This window comes from Solanum stenotomum, chromosome 3 (genome assembly GCF_019186545.1).
Source record: "Solanum stenotomum isolate F172 chromosome 3, ASM1918654v1, whole genome shotgun sequence".
Taxonomy (NCBI): Eukaryota; Viridiplantae; Streptophyta; class Magnoliopsida; order Solanales; family Solanaceae; genus Solanum; species Solanum stenotomum.
Window position 1 is genome coordinate 63,735,042 of NC_064284.1, and position 21,609 is coordinate 63,756,650.

Sequence of the window (21,609 nt, forward strand, 5' to 3'; positions counted from 1 at the left end):
TCTAATGAAAATTAAGAAGAATAGTCAATTTATCTTTGAATTATGTGGAATGTTCAAATTCACCTCCAATTATTAAAACCTTTTAAAAAGAAGGGTAAACCTGACCCCAACTAATAACGACGAGAATATATTTGATCCTATAAATCTATTTTATTTCACATAATTCTCAAGTTAATTTGATCTAAGGATGTTTAAAATCATATCCGAAATAATAATTTGAACTGAAAAAAATATTTGATTTATCAATAATGAGTCATTGATTTAGTGATTTTGATTATTTTTTATTTCGGATTATCAGGTCTTAACAGTTGGTCTATTTCTTAATGAGTTAATCAATATCCCGATATAAAATTAACAAATTATACTCACAAGTCATATCATTCAACATCTAAAGTTCTTTTCTAACTGTTTAGTTTCATACTTTCATCTTTTTACTGTCTCAAACTTCAAGCTATTCCACAAGTACAAGATACCAATATTTGCTTTTGAGGAAGATTCTATCAACTCATGTGTATGATTTATTTGATTTGTCAACTTATTTCTAATAAGTGATTTACAAATTTTTAAAAATTGTGTGAAATTTTAACAATTAAATTGGTAAGGATCAATAACCAATAACTTCTAAACTGATATTTTAATAGTTTTATAATGATTCAATTAACATATCTACAGATCAATAACTAATAAATCAAATAGATAAATTTAAAATCAAATCGAATTGAATCAATCGAAACAACTCGAAGTCTACGTACATCCACTCGTGCGGTCATGCCTTTTCCAGCATAATAGAGGTGTCAGCCGAGAGTGTTAAGTAAAGCTGGCAAATACTTTACTAACTACTGATTAAAGGTAATCAAGGCTTTAAAAATGGCATGAAGGCCGCAAATTATCTTTACAATAATAATTATAACAAGTTATGTACCCCACATGTCAAATACTCATTCTTTTGTGTTTGACAATACAATAATACAACTTTTTTTTAAAATCAAATTTGAGTGGTAGGAATGATTCATTACATGTGGATTTGAGGAAATAAAGTTGATGTGGACTAATAAAATATTTGTTTGTTTTATATATATAATCTTGATGTTCATGTCAGTTATGTATAATTCGACTATTTCATCGCTTCACGAGATATTTGTCACTTTTCTGATCAATATTATGTCAATACTTGATTAATTTCATGAGACATGTATCACTTTTCACCAGTAACATGTATAGATAGCTATGTTTACCAAGATAAGCAGTTCAGAAAAAAACATTTAATATTTTTCTTTATCTCTACTTAAATCTGAACTTGAAACCTCACGATTCTCAACTTACTGTATTGATCACTAGATTACACTCTTAAATGTTGCCGAGTTAGTTAAATGTTGTTAAAAAAATAGTAACACAAATAATTTTTACTAAATTCAGATCACTCTTTTTAGTAGGGAAAAATAGTGCGGAAGTTATGTGATCTTTTTGAGTAATGAAATTCCTAAAACCAGCAAATACACCTAAGTTGGTAATGGTAAAAGCATCAAAATAGGTTTAGGTTAAAGCTTCATTGCGAGTCATCTTTTTGTTACGTTAAATATTTTTATATTTAATAAATCATCTCGTATTTACTTTTACCATTGACACCTAAAATTTTACTATGGTTTAGGTTGAAGCTTCGTTATGAGTCAAGGATAAATACGAGCCTTAATAATATATATTTTTTTTTTAACGAAGGACAAATCTATTTATTTAAAAAAATGTTAGAAAATCGAAAAAATGGAACTTATTCCCTAAGCCAATTATTAGTACCACCTAAATAGTTGTGCCACACGTGAACAGTGAAAAAAATAGTCTGTCTTGTTTTTCAGCTTAGGATTCCCTTTTTTTCATGTGACAGGATACACAAAAGTCACATGCCTTTTATATAATTACGACAACAACAATGATATATCTCGTGAAGCCTGAAAAGGGTAGAATGTATATGAATCATATCTTTACTTTGTTTGAGGTAGAAAAGCCTGTTTACAATATATACCTTTGGATCACTTTTAATATAATGATATATCTTGTGAAGTTTGAATTGAACGCATATGAATCTTATCTTTACTTTGTTCGATAGAGATCTTAGCACACTTTTGATATAATTAGACGTGAAAATAAGGGTGTGTTTGCTATGAAAAAAGATATTTTTTACGACTAGAATATAGTTTTATTGAAAAGTAGATTTTCTCAAGAAAACATGTGAAAGTGGAAGGTGAAACTGATTTCAAAATTTCCTATATTCGATCTACCACGTGTAAACACTCTTTTACTGAAACTTCAGCCTTAGCCGGTTGTGACCAGAAACCACTAGTTTCGCTTGGTAGGCCGGGAATGCCCTAACTTATATTCCATACATCATACTACATAAATATCATATTCATGAAATACGATTCACCACAAAAATAAATGATAGACACAACTTGAATGCTACTACAAATACATAAGAAGAAAAGATCAAAAGAGTTGTATTTGCTAGAGAATTGAGAGTTCCGATCACAATGCACGACTACTTAACAGGGGGACTCACCACAAAAAAAATAAAAAAGGAAACAGTGGACTAGCAAAAGTTACTTGCATTCCATTAAACATGAAACAGTAGCATTGATAAAATGAGAAAGGCTAAAGTTATCATATTTACAACAAGAGAAGTTCTAATGAAATGTACTCATCAACATGAACAAACAAGCCATAGCTAATCTTCAATGAAAGGGTTTAAAGAACAATGGCTTGATGTAAAGATTCTTGTGACCATGGTTCGCGTTGCTATCGTACTTGGTCCGTTCGTTCCCCTCCTTTTCAGCCATTGTTGTATGTGAGTCACGGTCGCCTAGTGTACCCTTAGATTGAGACTTCCATTGGGCAGTAGGTGTGAACCACATGAGGGGAATGTCATGATAAGGAGAGAGCTTCGTCTATCAATGATCAAATCCAATGACAATTCTCCACTCGTGTCCTTCTAGAGTTGGTTAAGTCATTGTCAAAGGAACCTTCCGATCCGTTCTTCCCGCTAAGATATCAGATCAACCCCTTCACTTGACTAAGATATCCATTTTGAGTTCCTACTAGAGTCTCTACTCATGTACTTCCAGAGGTGGTAAATGATCTTCAAGGGCAAGCCCTTCGTTCATCTATGATGGTAAATGATCTTCAAGGGCAAGCCCATCGTTCGTCTATGATGGTAAATGATCTTCAAGGGCAAGCCCTTCGTTCGTCTATGATGGTAAATGATCTTCAAGGGCAAGCCCTTCGTTCGTCTATGATATCCTTTCTAAGTTTCTACTATAAAACAACTTCCAGAGCTGGTAAATGATCTTCAAGGGCAAGCCCTTTGTTCGTCTACGATATCCTTTTTGAGTTTCTACTATAAAACAATTTCCAAAGGTGATAAATGATCTTCAAGGGCATTCGATCAAGCCCTTTGTTCGTCTACGATATCCTTTCTGAGTTTCTCCTATAACAATACCTATACATAATCTGTTTTTGAGTTTTATATATACCTCAATTTCCTTGGCCTAACTGTCGGTAAACAAGGCTACAGAGATGTCAGCCAGCTTCTTGCTGTTAAACCGAGACCTTGCAATTTTCGACTGCATTGGAGCATTTGGCGCTTTTTCTTCCTCATCGAAATCACCTAACTCCTCCACATCAAGAGCATCTTGAAAAGGAAGTGTCTTTCTTGGAGTGCTAAAGTCGAAATGCCACCCTTTTGCAATCAAGGACTGATCATACATAAGGAAAAACAATAGTTCATCAATGCTTTCATTCAACTAATTAACGCTTCATTAATTACAAAATATATAACAACACTTCAATGATAATTAAAGCTTACCGCTTCCCTAAGTGTCCTTGATACATGAAACAAACTCTTCAAATCATCGTGATCAGCTCGACATACTATTTTTATCTGCATAATAATGTGTAAAAGCAAACACATATTGTTACAATCTTGAACTATAAAAGCGATATAACATTTGAGACAGCATGAATATGAACATGAACAATTGGCACAAATAACACAAAGCACATAAGAAAGATGACAAGTGAGGCTTGTTCATATGGCTGAGAACCTCCACCATCAACCGGTAGGGCAAGGGGGAATACTATTGATCCTCGCGGGAACAGAAATATAAGAAACACAAAAAGGAAACAAATTATGAACTAACCAAGAGATCCTTAGGCAATGTCTCAAGGTCAGATTTGTCGTTTGTGGACAACGAGTTCTGGTTGCAGATTCTCTTCGTTGGTGTCGTTGAAACGAAATTGACGTCACCAGTGTTTGATAAAGTGACTCTTTTTCGCCCAAATGAGGTACTCCTCACAATGCCTAACCCCAAATTATCACAATCATTCCCCAATGCCATTTTCTTCTTCACCTTCACAAAAAAAACAACTGCAAGATCCACACGAATAATCAATCAGTATTATCCCAATAATCAACACCCAAACTCAGCAAAAAGAATAAAGTATCCAATAACCAAAAAAACAATATCCAATCAAGCTCTAAGCATAATCTAACAATAAAAAGTGAAATCTTTGTAAATGGACCAAACTATAAAGACCCAAAAACCCAAAACCAAAAGTTTGTAAATGGAAATAACCAACCCCCAAACTCAGCAACAATGAAGAATGTATCCAACAATCAAGAAACAGAAATCCAATCAAACTCTAAGCACAATCTAACACTAAAAATGAAATCTTTGTAAGTGAACCAAACTATAAAGACCCCCAAAACTCAAAACAAAATCTTTGTAATTTTGTAAATAGACATAACCAACCCCCAAACTCAGCAAAAAAGTATCCAATAACCAAGAACCATAATACAATCAAACTCTTAACACTAAAAATGAAATCTTTGGATATGGACATAACCAACCCCCACACTCAGCAAAAATGAACAAAAAAGTATCCACTAACCAAGAACCAAAATCCAATCAAACTCTAACATTAAAAATGAAATCTTTTGGATATAGACATAACCTGCCCTCAAACTCAGCAAAAATGAACAAAAAAGTACCCAAAAACCAAGAACCAGAATCCAATCAATCAAACTCTAACACTAAAGATGAAATCTTTGGAAAATGGACATAACCACCATCCCCCAAACTCAGCAAAATGAACAAGGTATCCAAAATCAAGAAACCAAAATCCAATCAAACCTCTTAAGCACAATCCAACACTAAAATGAAATCTTTGGAAAATGGACATAAAACCATCCCCCAAACTCAGCAAAAATAAACAAAGCATCCAACAATCAAGAAACCAAAATCCAATCAAACTCTTAAAAGCACAATCTAACATCATAAAAATCAAATCTTTGTAAAATAAAGCCAAAACTAAAATCACCCAAATCACCAAAAACACCAAATCATAATCAATCTATCAATCAATACCTAAAAGATACTCCGTCTCAACACCAAAGTTGTGTTTTTTAACCACAGAATATATATAGGAATCAAACCTTGTAAAAGAACCCTAAATTGAAGGCAAAATTAAATTGATAAAATTGAAGTAACAGTTGTTTCTGAAGAAGGAAACAAGAATCACCTTCCTCAAACAGCAAAATTCCTCCACTTGTTGGACAGTTCACTCAAATGGGACTTTCTTTTTTCCTTATATACACACAGATTCTTGAAAAGATTAAAACTTTTTTTCTTTTTTCTTTTTCCCTCCTTTTGTTTTTCTTTGCCTCTAAGAAATTATAATTATTTGGAGTATTTTCTTTAAAATGGTAAAGTTCCCTACTTATATAAGTAATAAAAAAAAAAGATTCTTCTTGATCTAGAACAGGGAATCGAATTTTCTTGTGATTTTTTTTTTTGGGTGGGAGAGGGGGTGGGGGGTTTGTGATGAAATTAAATACTACTTTGTTTCAATTTATGTGACATTTATTGCTCGTAAAAGTCAAACAATTTAATTTTGATTATATATTTGGATATAAATTATTTTTTATTTTTTTTATAAATATAATTCATATATTCAAAAATTAGGAGTCAAATTTTCTAGCGATTTTTTTTGGGTGGGTGTTGTGGGGGGGGGGGGGGGGGGGGTTATGTGATTAATATTAACCGTCTCAATTTATGTGATATTTATTACCCCTGAGAGTCTATTAATTTAATTTTGACTATATCTTTGGACATAAATTCTTTAAAAAATTTAAGATGGAATTTATATATTCAAAAATCAGGAATTGAATTTTCTCATGATTTTTTTTTGTGGGTTATGTGGTTGTGTGGGGGTATGTGATTAATACTACCTCGTCTCAATTTATGTGACATTTATTAGTCCTGAAAGTCTAACAATTTAATTTTAACTCTATATTTGGACATAAATTCTTAAAATATAATTTATATATTTAAAAATTAGAAGTCAAATTTTCTTGTGATTTTTTTGGGTGGTGGGGGGGGGGGGGGGGGGGGGGGNTGCGATTAATATTAACCGTCTCAGTTTATGTGGTATTTATTACCCCTGAGAGTCTATTAATTTAATTTTGACTACATATTTGGACATAAATTCTTTAAAAAATTTAAGATGGAATTTATATATTCAAAAATCAGAAATCTAATTTTCTCGTGATTTTTTTTGGTGGGTATGTGGTTGTGGGGGGTATGTGATTAATACTATCTCGTCTCAATTTATGTGACATTTATTAGTCTTGAAAGTCTAACAATTTAATTTTGACTATATATTTGGACATAAATTCTTAAAATTTCTTAAAATATAATTTATATATTTAAAAATTAGAAGTCAAATTTTCTTGTGATTTTTTTGGGTGGGGGGTATTACTCCTGGGAGTTCAACGATTTAACTTTGACTAAATATTTGGGCATAAATTTTTTAATTTTTTTTAAATAAAATTTATATATTCAAAAATTAAGAGTTAATTTTCTAGTGATTTTTTTTTGGGTGGGGTGTGTGTTGTGGGGGGGGGGGGGGGNATTAATACTACGCGTCTCAATTTATGTGATATTTATTACTCCTGTGAGTCTAACAATTTAAATTTGACTATATATTTGGACTTAAAATCTTTAATTTTTTTAAATGAAATTAATATATTAAAAAATTATGTAAAAAGTAATATAACTCGGAATAATTGTCAATTTAAAATATTTTAAAAATATTTAAATATTTGCAATCAATAATAAATTTATTTAAATCTCATAATACAAAAAGTATCACGTAAATTAAAATAAATAAAAATAACTTTTAAGTGATGCGGCGAGTTGTTCTGTCCACGTTGGTATGTCGGTAGCTTCTATCATGTTCTACACCTTTAAAAGGTTGTAAAAATCCCCTTTATATAAAGTTCAATAATTGTTCAAAAATGATTTTACAAGAATATATCGAAAACAGTATCTTTAATTTCGACTTTCAAATAAGGACTAAAATCTCTTTTAGCAACATTTTATTTTGTGCAATTACATTGAGTGCATTATGTTGTTTGTTATAATAATTGTGTAAAATATTTCTTAATTTTTAATAGTAATCTATCGAAAATAATTTCTTTAGCTTTGAAGTAAGATCAAAATTTGTCCAATCAAAATCTCATTTTGTAAGATTATATTGAATATATTGTCATCGTAATAATTGTGCAAAATTCTTGGACATAATTATCATGTGGCGTTTAGCTTTTGGAAGTATGATTATTATTTTTCTTAATTCTTCTAGTTTGGATGATAGTTACGTATCATTTCATGATGCATTTAAATTGTTGTTATATACCCTTTATCATAATATATATTCGGATGGTTATCATGTTCCGTTTCATAATGTATTTGAATAGTTATTACGTATCATTTTATAATATATTTGAATGGCTGTCATGTATTGTTTTATATCGCTTTATAATATATATTTAGATGATTGTTATGCATCAATTCATAATATAATTGGATAGTTATTACGTATAATTTTATAATATATCGTATTAGATTATATTGTATTACTATATCATTTTTTATTATTACATAACATCACATTTCAACAATAAAAAAATTAAAGATATAGGGCAAAATTATCATAAAAAGGTAAGATAAGATTAATTATTAGATAATAAACAAACAATAAAATAAAAAGAAAGAAAAAAAGATAATGGCACGATTACAATTATTACATATATCAAATAATATTTGTTTTTATCAAGATCTCACTTTGTAGTACATTCAATGTTGTTGCAATAATTGTGCAAAACCCTTGGATATAATTACCATGTAATGTTCAACTCTTGAAGGTATAAATTATTTTCTTAATTCATGTTGTTTAAAGAATTGTTACTTAATGTTTTATAATGTATTTGAATAATCGTTATATATCATTTCATAGTATACATTTAAATACTTATCACATACCACTTCACAATTATGTATTTGGTTGGTTATTACATATCATTTCATAATATATGTTATCTGTTATTTTATAATATATTTGAATGATTATTATGTACGTACCATTTGGAAATATCTAAATATACATTCTTAAAACTAAAATATTTATAACTTATTACTCATTTGTTTATGTATTATGACTATTTTTTTTTCTAAAATGAAATTAAACAATGTGATTGAAAGTACAACATGTTAATGATTGGTTCTATCTAGTGGGGTGGGTGAGGGGTGGACAAATAGTTGGTCAATTTGCAAATTGCAAAATGTGAAAAAGAATTGTAATAACTAATAAATGTGTGGCTAGTAATAGTTTTTTCTCATTGGTGGAAATTTAGGTCACCAATAGCCCATTTGCAGGTGGGGGGTGGGTGGGGTCAAATCTATTTGATTGAGATTTTTGGTGGGGGCAATAAAAAGCTCAGCCACAAGGTAATGACCACCCAAAGTTTATTAGTCTCTCTGTCTCAATTTATGTGACTTACTTTCTTTTTTAGTCAGTTCCAAAAAAATGACACATTTCTATATTAAGTAACAATTTGACTATAAAATGTCTATTTTATCCTTAATGAAATGATTTACAGTCACACAAATTTCTATCATTCATTTTGGACAACAAGTTTTAAAAGTCTTCCTTTCTNTCTATTTGATTGAGATTTTTGGTGGGGGCAATATAAAGTTCAGCCACAAGGTAATGACCACCCAAAGTTTATTACTCCTTATTTTTTGTGTAGTTTACATGTGTCTCGATTAATTTATAAGATATATATCATTTTTCATTAGTAATATGTATTAGATATCTTTGTTCTCAAAAGTAACATAGATAAGAGGAAATTACGTAGAAATTTAATGAATTTAAAATTTTATAATGTTAAACGTACTTCATTGATCACTCAATCAGTATTAAATTTTATTGTCCATTCTTTTATTCATTTTATCATATTTATATTTCCTATTTTATCAAGAGTCTGGGTGGTAGGGCGACAAAGATAATACCAACCACAAAATGAGTGTTGGAGATATAAGTGATTATATGTATGAAATAGATAGTTACTATATGAAAATTTAGTTAAGATAAGATAAAGGTTGATTGCATGGTTGCATCAATCAAAAGGTGTGCAAGTAATATAAGTAGAGGCTAGGGGTGTACTTGGTAGGCTGGAAAATATTCTTCTAAAAAATATATTCTTTAAAAAAATATAATAATAGTATTATTAATAATAAATAAATTTTTACTTACTTTTTATTATTAATAATAAATAAATTTTTGATTAGTAAATAAAATAATTATTCAGATAATATAAACATATAATATCAGAACACTACGAGGGTGGAATTGGGCGATCAAAGTGAAAATCCAGAGGTGGAATGATCAATGAATAAGGATTGAATAGATGGAGAAGAGATGATGAACTTGAAGTGTTTGTTTTATCAATTTATGAAAATTACTTGGATAAGTCACTTGACTAATTAAAGTTAAAACTACTTATTGTCATAACACCATAGTGAACGTTACACCTCGTATTGTTAGGAGTCGATTTAGTATGTAATATTGAAAAAAATGGATTTAAAAAGAACGGTATGAATAGTTTGAAAATTTATGCATCAACAATCTCAACTAGATTGAAAATAAATATAAATAATTAATTGTCAGATGATTCATATAGCACACTCCGACTATTTCAAAATTTAACATAATTGATTGATTGAATGGTTAAAAGGTTAGTTTAAAAGAAAACATCATTACAAAATCAAAATTTAAAGACTTTCAATAAATTTGAATTCCTCACAATTGTATAAAGAATTAAAGATATTGTCAAATATTTTTTAATGTTTCAAATATTAAAAAAATCATAGTACCTATATTGCTATGACATTTAAAATTATGAATTAGGTCATAATAAATGCAAAGTTTATAAGATATGGTCAAGAAAATTGAGTTGTGATTTAGTTCAACTAAAACGAGATGTTATATCAATTGGAGTTGGTCCAACTACCTCATTTTTTAAAGTATACTTTTGCAATAATGCAAAACTCTTTATGGAGAAAAAGGAAAAATGCTCTAATGGGTTCTTGCCTTTATTATTTAATCATTTAATATATGAGTTCTACATTAATTTTAAGTCAATTCTATAATGATAATTAGTTTACAAGTAAATATTTAGAAAATTTCTTGTATGAATAATTACAAGGTTAGATAAGCAATATTATATTCATGTGAATATGTAGTCAAGCTTCTAGATCCGTCTCCATCATTCTCAAGACTCGAAGTAAACTATTAGTTCTAAATTACTTTTAAGTCAATTCTATAATAATATTTAATTTACAATTTAATATTTAGTAAATTTCTTTATAAATACGTACAAGATTTAGATAAGCAATCACTAAATTCATGTGAATATAGTCAAGCTTCTAGATTTGTCTCCATCATTCTCAAGACTCGAATTAAACTATGAGTTTTAAATTAATTTTAAGTTAAATTATATAATAATAATTAATTTACAATTTAATATTTAATAAAATTCTTAATATAAATATGTACAAGGTTTAGATAAGCAAGTATTAAATTCATGTGAATATGTAGTCAAGCTTCTAGATTCATCTCCATCATTCTCAAGACTCGAATTAAACTATGAGTTCTAGATTAATTTTAAGTTAATTATACAATAATAATAATAATAAATTTACAATTAAATATTTAGTAAATTTCTTATATGAATACGTATAAGGTTTAGATAAGCAATATTAAATTCATGTGAATATGTAGTCAAGCTTCTAGATCCGTTTCCATTATTCTCAAGACTCGAATTAAACTATGAGTTTTACATTAATTTTAAGTTAATTCTATAATAATACTAATAATAATAATAATAATTAATTTACAATTAAATAATTAGTAAATTTTTTAATATGAGTACATACAAGGTTTAGATAAATAATATTAAATTCATGTGAATATGTTGTCAAGCTTCTAGATCCGTCTCCATCATTCTCAAGACTCGAACTAACTAAGACTAAAACATATTTATCATTAATTCCACCACATTCTTGATTATGATTTTCTTACTTTGTATGAGGCATAAAGAATTATGAGACACTTGGTCTCGATTGGTTGGTAGCTGGTTTGGAGATGAATTATGACAATATTAAATTTTGTATAATAATATCATAATTGGTTAGGAGATAAATTTTTCATTTATAAAATTAATATAATGTTTGATTTATAATTTAGAATCCGTATAACTAATACATATATAAGCTCTATGGAAAATTATGTATTATATTATGCAAATATAAAATAAAATAATTAATATATAATTATGTAAACCTACGTAATTAATATGTGCATAAATAATATATAAATCCACTCATAATTAATTCTTACATTACTCTATTTCTCTATCGGCATAATACATAAAGAGGACCTTTAACTTGGCATCAATTTACAACTATAACCCTAAACTTTGCCAGTGCACAAGTAGGCACTTTAACTATCACAAATTTAAACAATTAAACACTCGTATATCCCAGACAAAGTGCGTGATATACAAATGCTTCTACGTGGCTGCCAACTAATTAAAATAAATACACGTGGATTTTTCAATTAAAAAATTGAAAATAAAAATAAAATAACTATCAGTTAACATGTCTGATCCTATGCTTAGAACATACAACAACATTTTCCTCTTTCTTCTCTACAAAACCCTAACCCTAAGTTCCTACATTTTATCCTTTGAATCAAAGGTAAAATTGTTCGAGAATTGTGCTGAAATTTCATGTACTTGATGTCAATCTATTCTTCTTCCTCAATTTAGTTAAGGTATGTTTAATTTTCCCTTTTGAAATTCGTTTTTGATAATTTTATATAAAAATTATGATTTTTTTACCATAACTGTAAATTTGCTCTTTTTTTTCATAGTATTGAACATATGGGTCACATTATCGCTGTTTTTCACCATGGAGGTAGCTTTTATAAAGGTCGATATGTTTCGAAATTGGACAATATTATATTTAGCATAGACAAGGACCACTTCTCTTTGACCGAAATGAAATCTTATGTAAAAGATGCTGGGTATGATGAAATTGAAGCCTTTTATGTTGAAGACCCTACTACCCATAGATTTGTGAAGTTAGAAAGTGACAACCAACTATACAATTGTGTTAAAGAATTGTAGAGTGGGTCCTATTTCAATTTGTATCTGAAGCATGTGATTGTTGAAGAAAGGGGGCCCACTACTAGCACTGTCTTGGGAACATTTTCTGGTGAAAAAAATATTCAAGAATTGGGGGATTCCTCTAAAGCTTCACATCTTGAGGATGATATAAATGGGACCTTAAACGAGGGAGATGGTGATGATAATGAGGAAGAAAATAGTGACTCTCTTGACTTTGAAGAGGAAGATTTAAATGGGATTCCAGATGAGGATGACAGTGAAGTTGATGAAGAATTGAGAGCCTTTAGAGAAAATCTGAGACAAGAAAAGAGGAATGAAGCTACAACGTCAAACAAGAGAATTAAAAAATCTTCCAAGAATCAAGAGGTTGAGCTTGGAGAAGCTGGCATAGATAAGGGATTTGAGGATATTTTCAAGAACAAGGCAGCCAAGTATATTGGTAGATTGGGAGGTAATGAAGAGTTCATTGGTTCATCAGATGAACCAAGTGAAGATAGCGATGAAGAGCTAGATGTTTTAGCACAACCAGGTGTTGATTTACCTTCAAGAAGAAAAAGCAAAAAATTGAGGTATGATAATTCTTGTTCCATTTCTTTCTTTGAATTGGGTATGATATTTGAGAGTGCAGCTGAGTTTAGAAATGCTATTGCTGATTATGGTGTTCGACAGAAGGTTCAATTAAAAATTAAACCCAATGAACCTCATAGAGTAAGGGTAAGATGTGTAGGAAAATGTAACTGGGAAATCTTTGCTAGCTTGGATAAAGATACAGGAAACTTTTCTGTGAAAAATTATTATCCTGTTCATAGATGTCCTACAAAGAACATGAACAAATTATGCTCAACCAAATATGTGGAAAGAAAGATGAGGAAAAGAATAATATCCCAACCTAATATTAGAGTTCATAAGCTTCAAGAGACAATACGAAAGAAGTGGGGTTTAAAAGTGGGAAGACCAATATGTTATAGGGCAAAGATGAATGTTATCAACAAGTTCTTGGGTGATTGGAAGCTAGAGTTTTCAAAGTTGTTAGACTATGCTGATATGATTAAAAGTACGAATCCTGGGACTTCTTGTTGGGTGAGAACTGATAATGAAACAGTCCCCGAAAAATACTTGTTCAAATATTTCTATGTTTGCTTTGGGGCATTGAAGAATGGATGGCTTGAAGGTTGTAGGAAGATTATAGGATTGGATGGATGTTTTTTGAAGGGTGCTTGTAAAGGAGAATTATTAGTGGCTGTTGGAAAAAATGGAAACCAACAAATGTATCCAATAGCTTGGGCAGTGGTTGACCAAGAAACTAAACACTCTTGGAGTTGGCTCTTGAGCTATCTCATTCAAGATTTGCAACTTGGTGACGGAAATGGCATAACAATCATGTCTGATATGCAAAAGGTATTGTTTTAAACTGTTTATACTTGTTTATATAAGTTGTTTCTGCCTTTTTCTTCTTTATACTTGTTTTATCTTTTATTTACAATTTATAATTTTGAATCAGTTGAGGCATATGTGATATTGTAGTATAGAAAAATAAGGCATGTGTGATATTGTAGTATAGAAACAGGGAATGACCATACAACATTTTAAACTACTAGGAAAATGTGTTTCTGAACATAGAAAGCCTGCAACTTTTTGGCAACAATATATCCACTCTGTTAAAATTATGTGTATTTGTTCATATTTCTGTCCCATCAGTAATGTATGAAGCTCTTATTATTCTATCCTCTAATATCTAGAGTCTCCTAAGGCAAATAAATGGGAACAAACAAACACCAGTGTTGTTAACAAACAAACTATAAACACCTCAAGAACATTATCTAAAATTCAAGAAACATAGTGTTGTTGTCTTCTTCTTCTTTTAATTTTTTTTTATCATTTGAAAAAAGAAGCTGATTTCTGCCAGCTTTTTAAATTTTCTGCCTTATTTCTTGTTAAAATTGGACTTAAGCTTTATGACGTAACATCCTTTGTCATGTCTATTTACTTTGAAAGTTGAGGCATATGTGTATTTTCTTTAAGTTTGAACTTGAAGGTGCTGCTTTTATGTCCTTATTACTTTGGTGTTTAATGTTGAACTTCATCTATTTATTTTATTTTCTAGGGTCTTGATTCAGCTGTTGATGGATTGCTTCCTAATGTTGAAAGGAGAATGTGTGCAAGGCACATTTGGGCAAATTGGCAAAAGACTTGGAGAGGTGAAGCAAGGAGAAAAGCATTTTGGAGGTGTTCCAAAGCTAGTTTTGAAGTAAAGTTGAGTGATCAGTTTGCATATTTGGGACAACTTGGTGACAACATTTGTGAGTCATTGCTTAAGTATAACAAAGAATATTGGTGTAGGGCTTTTTTTAGTGAAAGAACCAAGTGTGATGTGGTGGAAAATAATATGTGTGAAACATTCAATTCTTGGATTGTTGGTCCTAGGCATAAATCTGTGATTAGTATGCTTGAAGATATTAGACATAAAATGATGGATAGACATGGAAATATGATCAAGTTTGTCGATACTTGGATCAGTGACATATCACCCATGGCAAGACTAACTTTAGAAATAAACAAAGAGATTGGTAGGAAGCTAAAGGTGAATTGGAACCATGACACTAGATTTGAGATTCTGGAAGGAGAATATAGGCACATAGTCAATATGGCTAATAAAACATGTAGTTGCAGGTTATGGCAGTTGAAAGGTATCCCTTGCCAACATCTAGTTTGTGCCTTGTATCATATTGGACAAGAACCAGAAAATTATGTAGAGCATTGGTACCGAAAAAATACATTCCTACGTGCTTATAAGTACTTCTTACAGCCTATCTCTAATATGAAAATGTGGCCGGAAACCAATAACCCACAAATAGAGCCCCCTGAAGTCAAGCCAATGCCCGGAAGACCAGGCAGATGTAGAAGAAAAGATAAAGATGAACCAAGAAAAAAAAAGTGGGGGAAAGCATCAAAAAATGGAGTAAAAATGACATGCTCCAAATGCCATCAAGTTGGGCATAACAAAAGGACATGTAAATCAGTGGTAAGTACTGTATTTGATATTTTTTTTTCTACGTAATCATTTTTAGACTTCTAAATCTTTTTCTTATTGTATAGCCCTCTCAATAGCCTCGTCAACAGCCTTTTCAACAGCCCTATCAGCAGCCTTTTCAACAACCTCGTCAACAGTCCTCACAACCATCGGTGAGTCAGTCTAGCACTCAACATTCCACTTCTTTATGTCCAAAAACTTCAAGAGTTGAAGGAAGAAAAAAAGCAGACAAATAGTTCTTCTACAAGGGCATCTTCTTCATTTGGAAGGAAGAGTAGAAGAGATGTTGGATTTGGTGTTTACACAGATATACAATCTGGAAGACAAGTCATTAATGTATGTGTGTTCTTAACTTGCTTTTTTTTCCATCTTTATCTATATATAAAGAGTAATGTATAGGTAACCTAATGTATATGAATTATATAGTCCGGGAGATCAAGTGAAAGAGTTATCTCAAGTGGGACAACATTAAAGGATGCATCACAAACAAATGTAGATCTTGGATTCAAGCCACCTGGTTTGAAATGGAAAGGAAAAGAAGCTATGACGGGAAATCAGCTTCAACAAATGCAACAACGGAAAAAAATTCAAATCAAATCTAGATGGGTACCATGAGAGTTCATTTATGCTAGTGATATGGTTACACTTTGGACAACTCTGTTTTTGCTTATTTTGATATATATTTTTTGAAGGCATAATTCACGTAAAACAGTGCTAGTGGCATTTAGATTTGCCTATCAATTATTTCACTTTTGATCATTTTGATGTACTTTTGGATATTTTGATGTATATTTGCCTTTAGACAACTCTTTTAAGGTTATTATGGCTATGAAACATGTTTTATGGAGGTTAAGTTGATATTTTGTAAAGCTTTTTGGTGTTTGTTATGGAAAACCTTATTGATGTTTAGTACATANAGTGCTAGTGGCATTTAGATTTGCCTATCAATTATTTCACTTTTGATCATTTTGATGTACTTTTGGATATTTTGATGTATATTTGCCTTTAGACAACTCTTTTAAGGTTATTATGGCTATGAAACATGTTTTATGGAGGTTAAGTTGATATTTTGTAAAGCTTTTTGGTGTTTGTTATGGAAAACCTTATTGATGTTTAGTACATACTATGTGAGTTTGAGTTGTTTTATTAGATATAGCTTCATATGGGTATGAGCTATTTTATTGATGTAGTATGTGGATGCGAGCTATTTTACTGATCGATGTAATATGTGCGGAGCTGTTGTTATATTATAAGATTTTCTTTTTAATTTCTGTTGTTAAAACAAAAGGCATACAAGTTGCTCTATTATCTGTAGGTTACAGCAGCATTGAAGCAAAAAACATGAGTTTTGCCAATTGTACATTGGTGTTGCTTTTGTGCTCCACATAAACATCTTCAAGAGCCAATTGTTTTGCCAATTATACTAGCTTTTGAAGAATATCATAGCACCTTTATTACACGTCCCTGTGTCAATATAGTTCTTTTGTTTTCGTTAGTGAGTACAAGAAAAACACGGTCCTAATGAAAAACCTAAAGAAAAGGTTGAACTAGTAGCTACTGGACCACATGAAAAACTGAAGCAAGTGATGAATTCTGATTGTGCTACACACAATTCTAGGCTATGGTGTGGTTTTTGTAACGTTAGATGCTCTGGTGAGATTGATATGGCTGCACATCTTAATGGGCGGAAGCACTCGAGAAAGGTGGTTTTTTTGGGTCCAAACTTTTACCCCATTCTCAGAACATAGGTACAAAAGATATGAAGAGACAAATACTCTATATGGTCATGTAGATATCTTTCTGAACATCTGCACAACTTTATCAGAAGGTAGCCACATATTAACCTTGATATTAGCCTACTTTTTTAGGCAGTTCTTTTCTCTGATTAGTTTTCAGATTCTAATTATAGTTACAAAATTACACTTTCTGAATGTACTTAATGTCATTTAATCTACTTTGTGCAAGGAAATAAATGTTGCACGAGACAAGTAGACAAACCAAACTTCTTGTCCTGTCCAGACTGCAATATAGCAACTGATCATGTCTACCAACATTTTGATAAAGAATATCACGTGCTCTAAGCTTTAATGAATTGGCCTTCTAATCCAGATTGAATTCGGAATTGTCAATTAGCAGCAGAAGTTACGTCTACAAAGATTTTGGAGTATCAAGATACGTTTGCAAAACTAACATACAATTATTCAACAACTAATTTACAATCTTTCATTACCATTTACTTAAAAACTTCTTTACAGTAGGCCGTTATCAACCCAAAGAAAACTACATTATGATCCCAAAATGGCTCATGCAACCAACCAAAGTATCCAAAATCAACATACGTAACAATCACTACATAAAGAACTCTCTATAAATCCAAGATAGGATCACAACGATCAACAAAACTCGATATTTTCTCCTAATTTTTTCCTTTTCTTCATTATGTTGTCTTATCCTTTTTTGTAATCCCCAAATAACAGTTCTAGCTTGTTCGTTATAATCAATTTCACACCACTTGAAAAACTTGCATCCAGCCTGTTTAAGAAGCAACAAAATAATCATAAAATTGTATCTTGAATGTTAGAATTTAAACAAAAAAAAGGTCATCTAAAATGAAACCTTACCCGACCATCTTCACATCCAAGAAACCAGCGACCTGGGTTATTTACAGACCAAGAAATCTTCATTAAAGCTCTTTTTCCACAATGACAACAAAAATTTGATGTCATTTCAATGAGCAGAAAATTGTGAAGAAAGAGAAGAAAATGGCAAAAGTTGTTGAAGAAATTAGAAAGAAGAGAGTAAAGTGAGATTTTGATTTAAAAAGGGAAATAGAGATATTATATATATATATATATGAAAGAGATTCATTAAGGGTAGAAGTGCCATTTATGCCTTTTTTTTACCGTTGGGGGCCTTTATTTTTACCACTGACGCGCCTAATTGAAGTGTGTTTCACNATATAAGCTCTATGGAAAATTATGTATTATATTATGCAAATATAAAATAAAATAACTAATATATAATTATGTAAACCTACGTAATTAATATATGCATAAATAATATATAAATCCACTCATAATTAATTCTTACATAACTCTATGTCTCTATCCAACTACAACTAGCAAATCACCCCGGTAGAAAGAAAAATGAATATATTTTAAAGCTAAAATATGTATTTTTATGTTCATTTTTATCAACTAAAATATGTATTTTTATTGATATTATCCACTTGAGAAAATAACTTTTTTAGCTCAGTCCAAATAGACTTGCTTGTATGTGGAGCTTGAGCAATATAGGTTGGACCAGCCTGTGAGTTAAATAAAGAAAAATTAAAAATTCAAACTCAAAGTTTATTTAAGGTTTTAAATATTAAAATTTAGAATCATCAAATGTGATATATTCGGTATTCTTATTACTATTGTATCATCAGAATAATCACTCAACATTGTGAATTATGTGTTCTCACCAAGTACAAAAATTGCATCCATCATGAAAATGTTCAAACACTTGTTGTTAATCAAACTGGTTGCATGATTTTTTTTCTCAAAACTGGTGATATTTTCTATGTACATTTAAATATTATACATAGTTCTTAAATTTAGTTATTTTTAATGCTTAGTTAATTGATATTGCATATAAACTGTAAAATGAAAATAAAGATGTTAAGATAACCTTGCCACAAGTTGATTCGTTTGTGTTTGATGAAGATGATGTGTTGGTGTTGTATACGTCATAAGTTTCATGTTAAGGGTTCATTTTTCACTTTCTAATGGTTGGAATATTACCATTTCTTTTTTGTGTTTTATTTTGATTGTTGGAAAACAGTTAGGTTAATATTTCAATTTAGCTAGTTATATTATTGGATTTGTTTAACAAATATAAAAAAAAATAAAAAAAAATTGAAAAAGTGGGATGACCCGGCACGATCTGCAGCCCACATACTGATGAGTTAGACTGATTGTTTTTTGACCCACACAAAAAATCGATCAACCCGACCTATAGCCCGTCAAATTTCAAAAACATATATAGACTAGCTCGGATGAAGTAACCCATCCTATATTGACATGTAAGTGCTGACTTTTGACAATATATTATATACTCCTTTGGTATATTTTAATTATCGTGCTTAAAAAAATTATTATTATTATTATATTTAAAATTAAAATATCTATTTATATTTATGTATTTCTTACTCAAATAATTGTAGAAAGAGATTATACAGTGAAGAATAGAGTAATATTAAAAAATTTAATTAAAAAATAAATTAAAATTATTTAATCAAATTATCTTCCTAATTAACATTTTTTTAAGGAATATGTAAACAAAAAGACTAATAAAATAAATAGAAGGAAATACCTTTTATAATGAGAAATAGGAGAAAATACATGATTTTTTAAAACTATACTGACTTAAGTTTATATTGGTAAGAAACTATTTTATTTTAAGGAAGNACTGATGAGTTAGATTGATTGTTTTTTTGACCCACAAAAAATCGATCAACCCGACCTATAGTCCGTCAAATTTCAAAACATATATAGACTAGCTCGGATGAAGTAACCCATCCTATATTGACATGTAAGCGCTGACTTTTGACAATATATTATATACTCCTTTGATATATTTTAATTATCGTGCTTATAAAAAATTATTATTATTATTATATTTAAAATTAAAATATCTATTTATTTTTATGTATTTCTTACTCAAATAATTGTAGAAGGCGATTATACAGTGAAAAATAGAGTAATATTAAAAAATTTAATTAAAAAATAAATTAAAATTATTTAATCAAATTATCTTCCTAATTAACATTTTTTTAAGGAATATGTAAACAAAAAGACTTATAAAATAAATAGAAGGAAATACCTTTTATAATGAGAAATAGGAGAAAATACATGATTTTTTAAAACTATACTGACTTAAGTTTATATTGGTAAGAAACTATTTTATTTTAAGGAAGAAGAAGGCAAGACTAAGTCATTTAGTTGTTTTCTATTTTCATTATGTCTTCACCATGTCTATTATGTAAAAAGAATTCTCTTAATCAAACATGTTTAAAATCATACAAAATATTATGATATATTTAATATCACAATTTTTCAAAAAAATTATAAATCACAAAATTTTATGATATTTTTAAATATTATAAATTTTAAAAGTTTTTATTTTTCTCTTAAACTTCATCTTAATCATTATTATATCACATAAATTTAAAATAACAAAATTATAAATTAACTGCTCCAATTAACAAGACAAATATGATAAATCTTAAACTATGAGTTCAAAATTTTTATAATCATACAAATATTATAATATATTTTTTTAATATATCATTTATTTTTAAAATTTCATAACAGTTTAAACTATTTCATATCAATAGAAATCGATAATAAATAGTAAAAAAACACTAGTATGGAATTTTATTTTTTGCAATGGTTAAAACTTGTTAAAATTTGAACTACACAAATCACAATAGGTTTTTCTTTCTTTTATTACTTAGGGGTCGTTTGGTACAAAGATCAATAATGCAGGGATTGGTAATGCATGAATTAGTAATGCAGGGATTATTTTTATTAAGTGTTTGGTTCATTGTTTTTTACCTAGTTTTGTGTGTGGTTTAAAACTCTACAAAAAAAATTCTTTCCAATTATACCCTTGAGTTATTATGGGATTTTCTATTTCATGTAATTGGGTCAAGGTAGATAATTGATGGACAATATTATTTTTTTATAGCATTTTAACTAGCTAGGAGAATAAATTTTTTATTGTCATGTTCACTATTTTCTCACTTAAATTATTTGAGAGTAAATAATTGTCATCTTAATAAATTAGAGTTAATATCTCAAAATGTCACACAACTATAATAATTTATAGAGAAAATTTATTGAACTTTGTTTTGTATCAATAAATTAAAAAAAAAAAACTCTTTATCATAAAATAAAAAAAATAAAAAAAATAAAAAATAAATATAGCAAAATAAATTAAACTATTTTTATACTCC

At 29.5% G+C, this 21,609-nt stretch overlaps 1 protein-coding gene across 2 annotated transcripts; it reads right to left on the reverse strand.

Moving 5' to 3' along the window:
- Nucleotides 1–2,588: 2,588 nt before the first annotated feature.
- LOC125860530 (F-box protein At1g61340-like) lies at nt 2,589–5,744 on the reverse strand. 2 transcript variants are annotated; one of them, XM_049540511.1, is made up of 4 exons: nt 5,569–5,744; nt 4,188–4,414; nt 3,854–3,928; nt 2,589–3,743 (listed from the first exon to the last, which is right to left on the reverse strand). In XM_049540511.1, exons 2-4 carry the CDS (start codon nt 4,383–4,385, stop codon nt 3,537–3,539), a joined length of 480 nt encoding a protein of 159 aa, XP_049396468.1. In that variant the 5' UTR covers nt 4,386–4,414; nt 5,569–5,744; the 3' UTR covers nt 2,589–3,536. The 2 variants fall into 2 exon arrangements, with proteins under 2 accessions (XP_049396468.1, XP_049396469.1); XM_049540512.1 differs by lacking the exon at nt 5,569–5,744 and adding an exon at nt 5,415–5,439.
- Nucleotides 5,745–21,609: the final 15,865 nt, after the last annotated feature.

Coding starts and splice junctions, on each gene's coding strand:
- LOC125860530 (XM_049540511.1), bottom strand. CDS start 4,385: ATGGCATTGGGGAATGATTGTGATAATTTGGGGTTAGGCATTGTGAGG. Junction 3,929..4,187: donor CATTGCCTAAGGATCTCTTG/GTTAGTTCATAA, acceptor ATTATTATGCAG/ATAAAAATAGTATGTCGAGC. Junction 3,744..3,853: donor CAAGGACACTTAGGGAAGCG/GTAAGCTTTAAT, acceptor ATGTATGATCAG/TCCTTGATTGCAAAAGGGTG.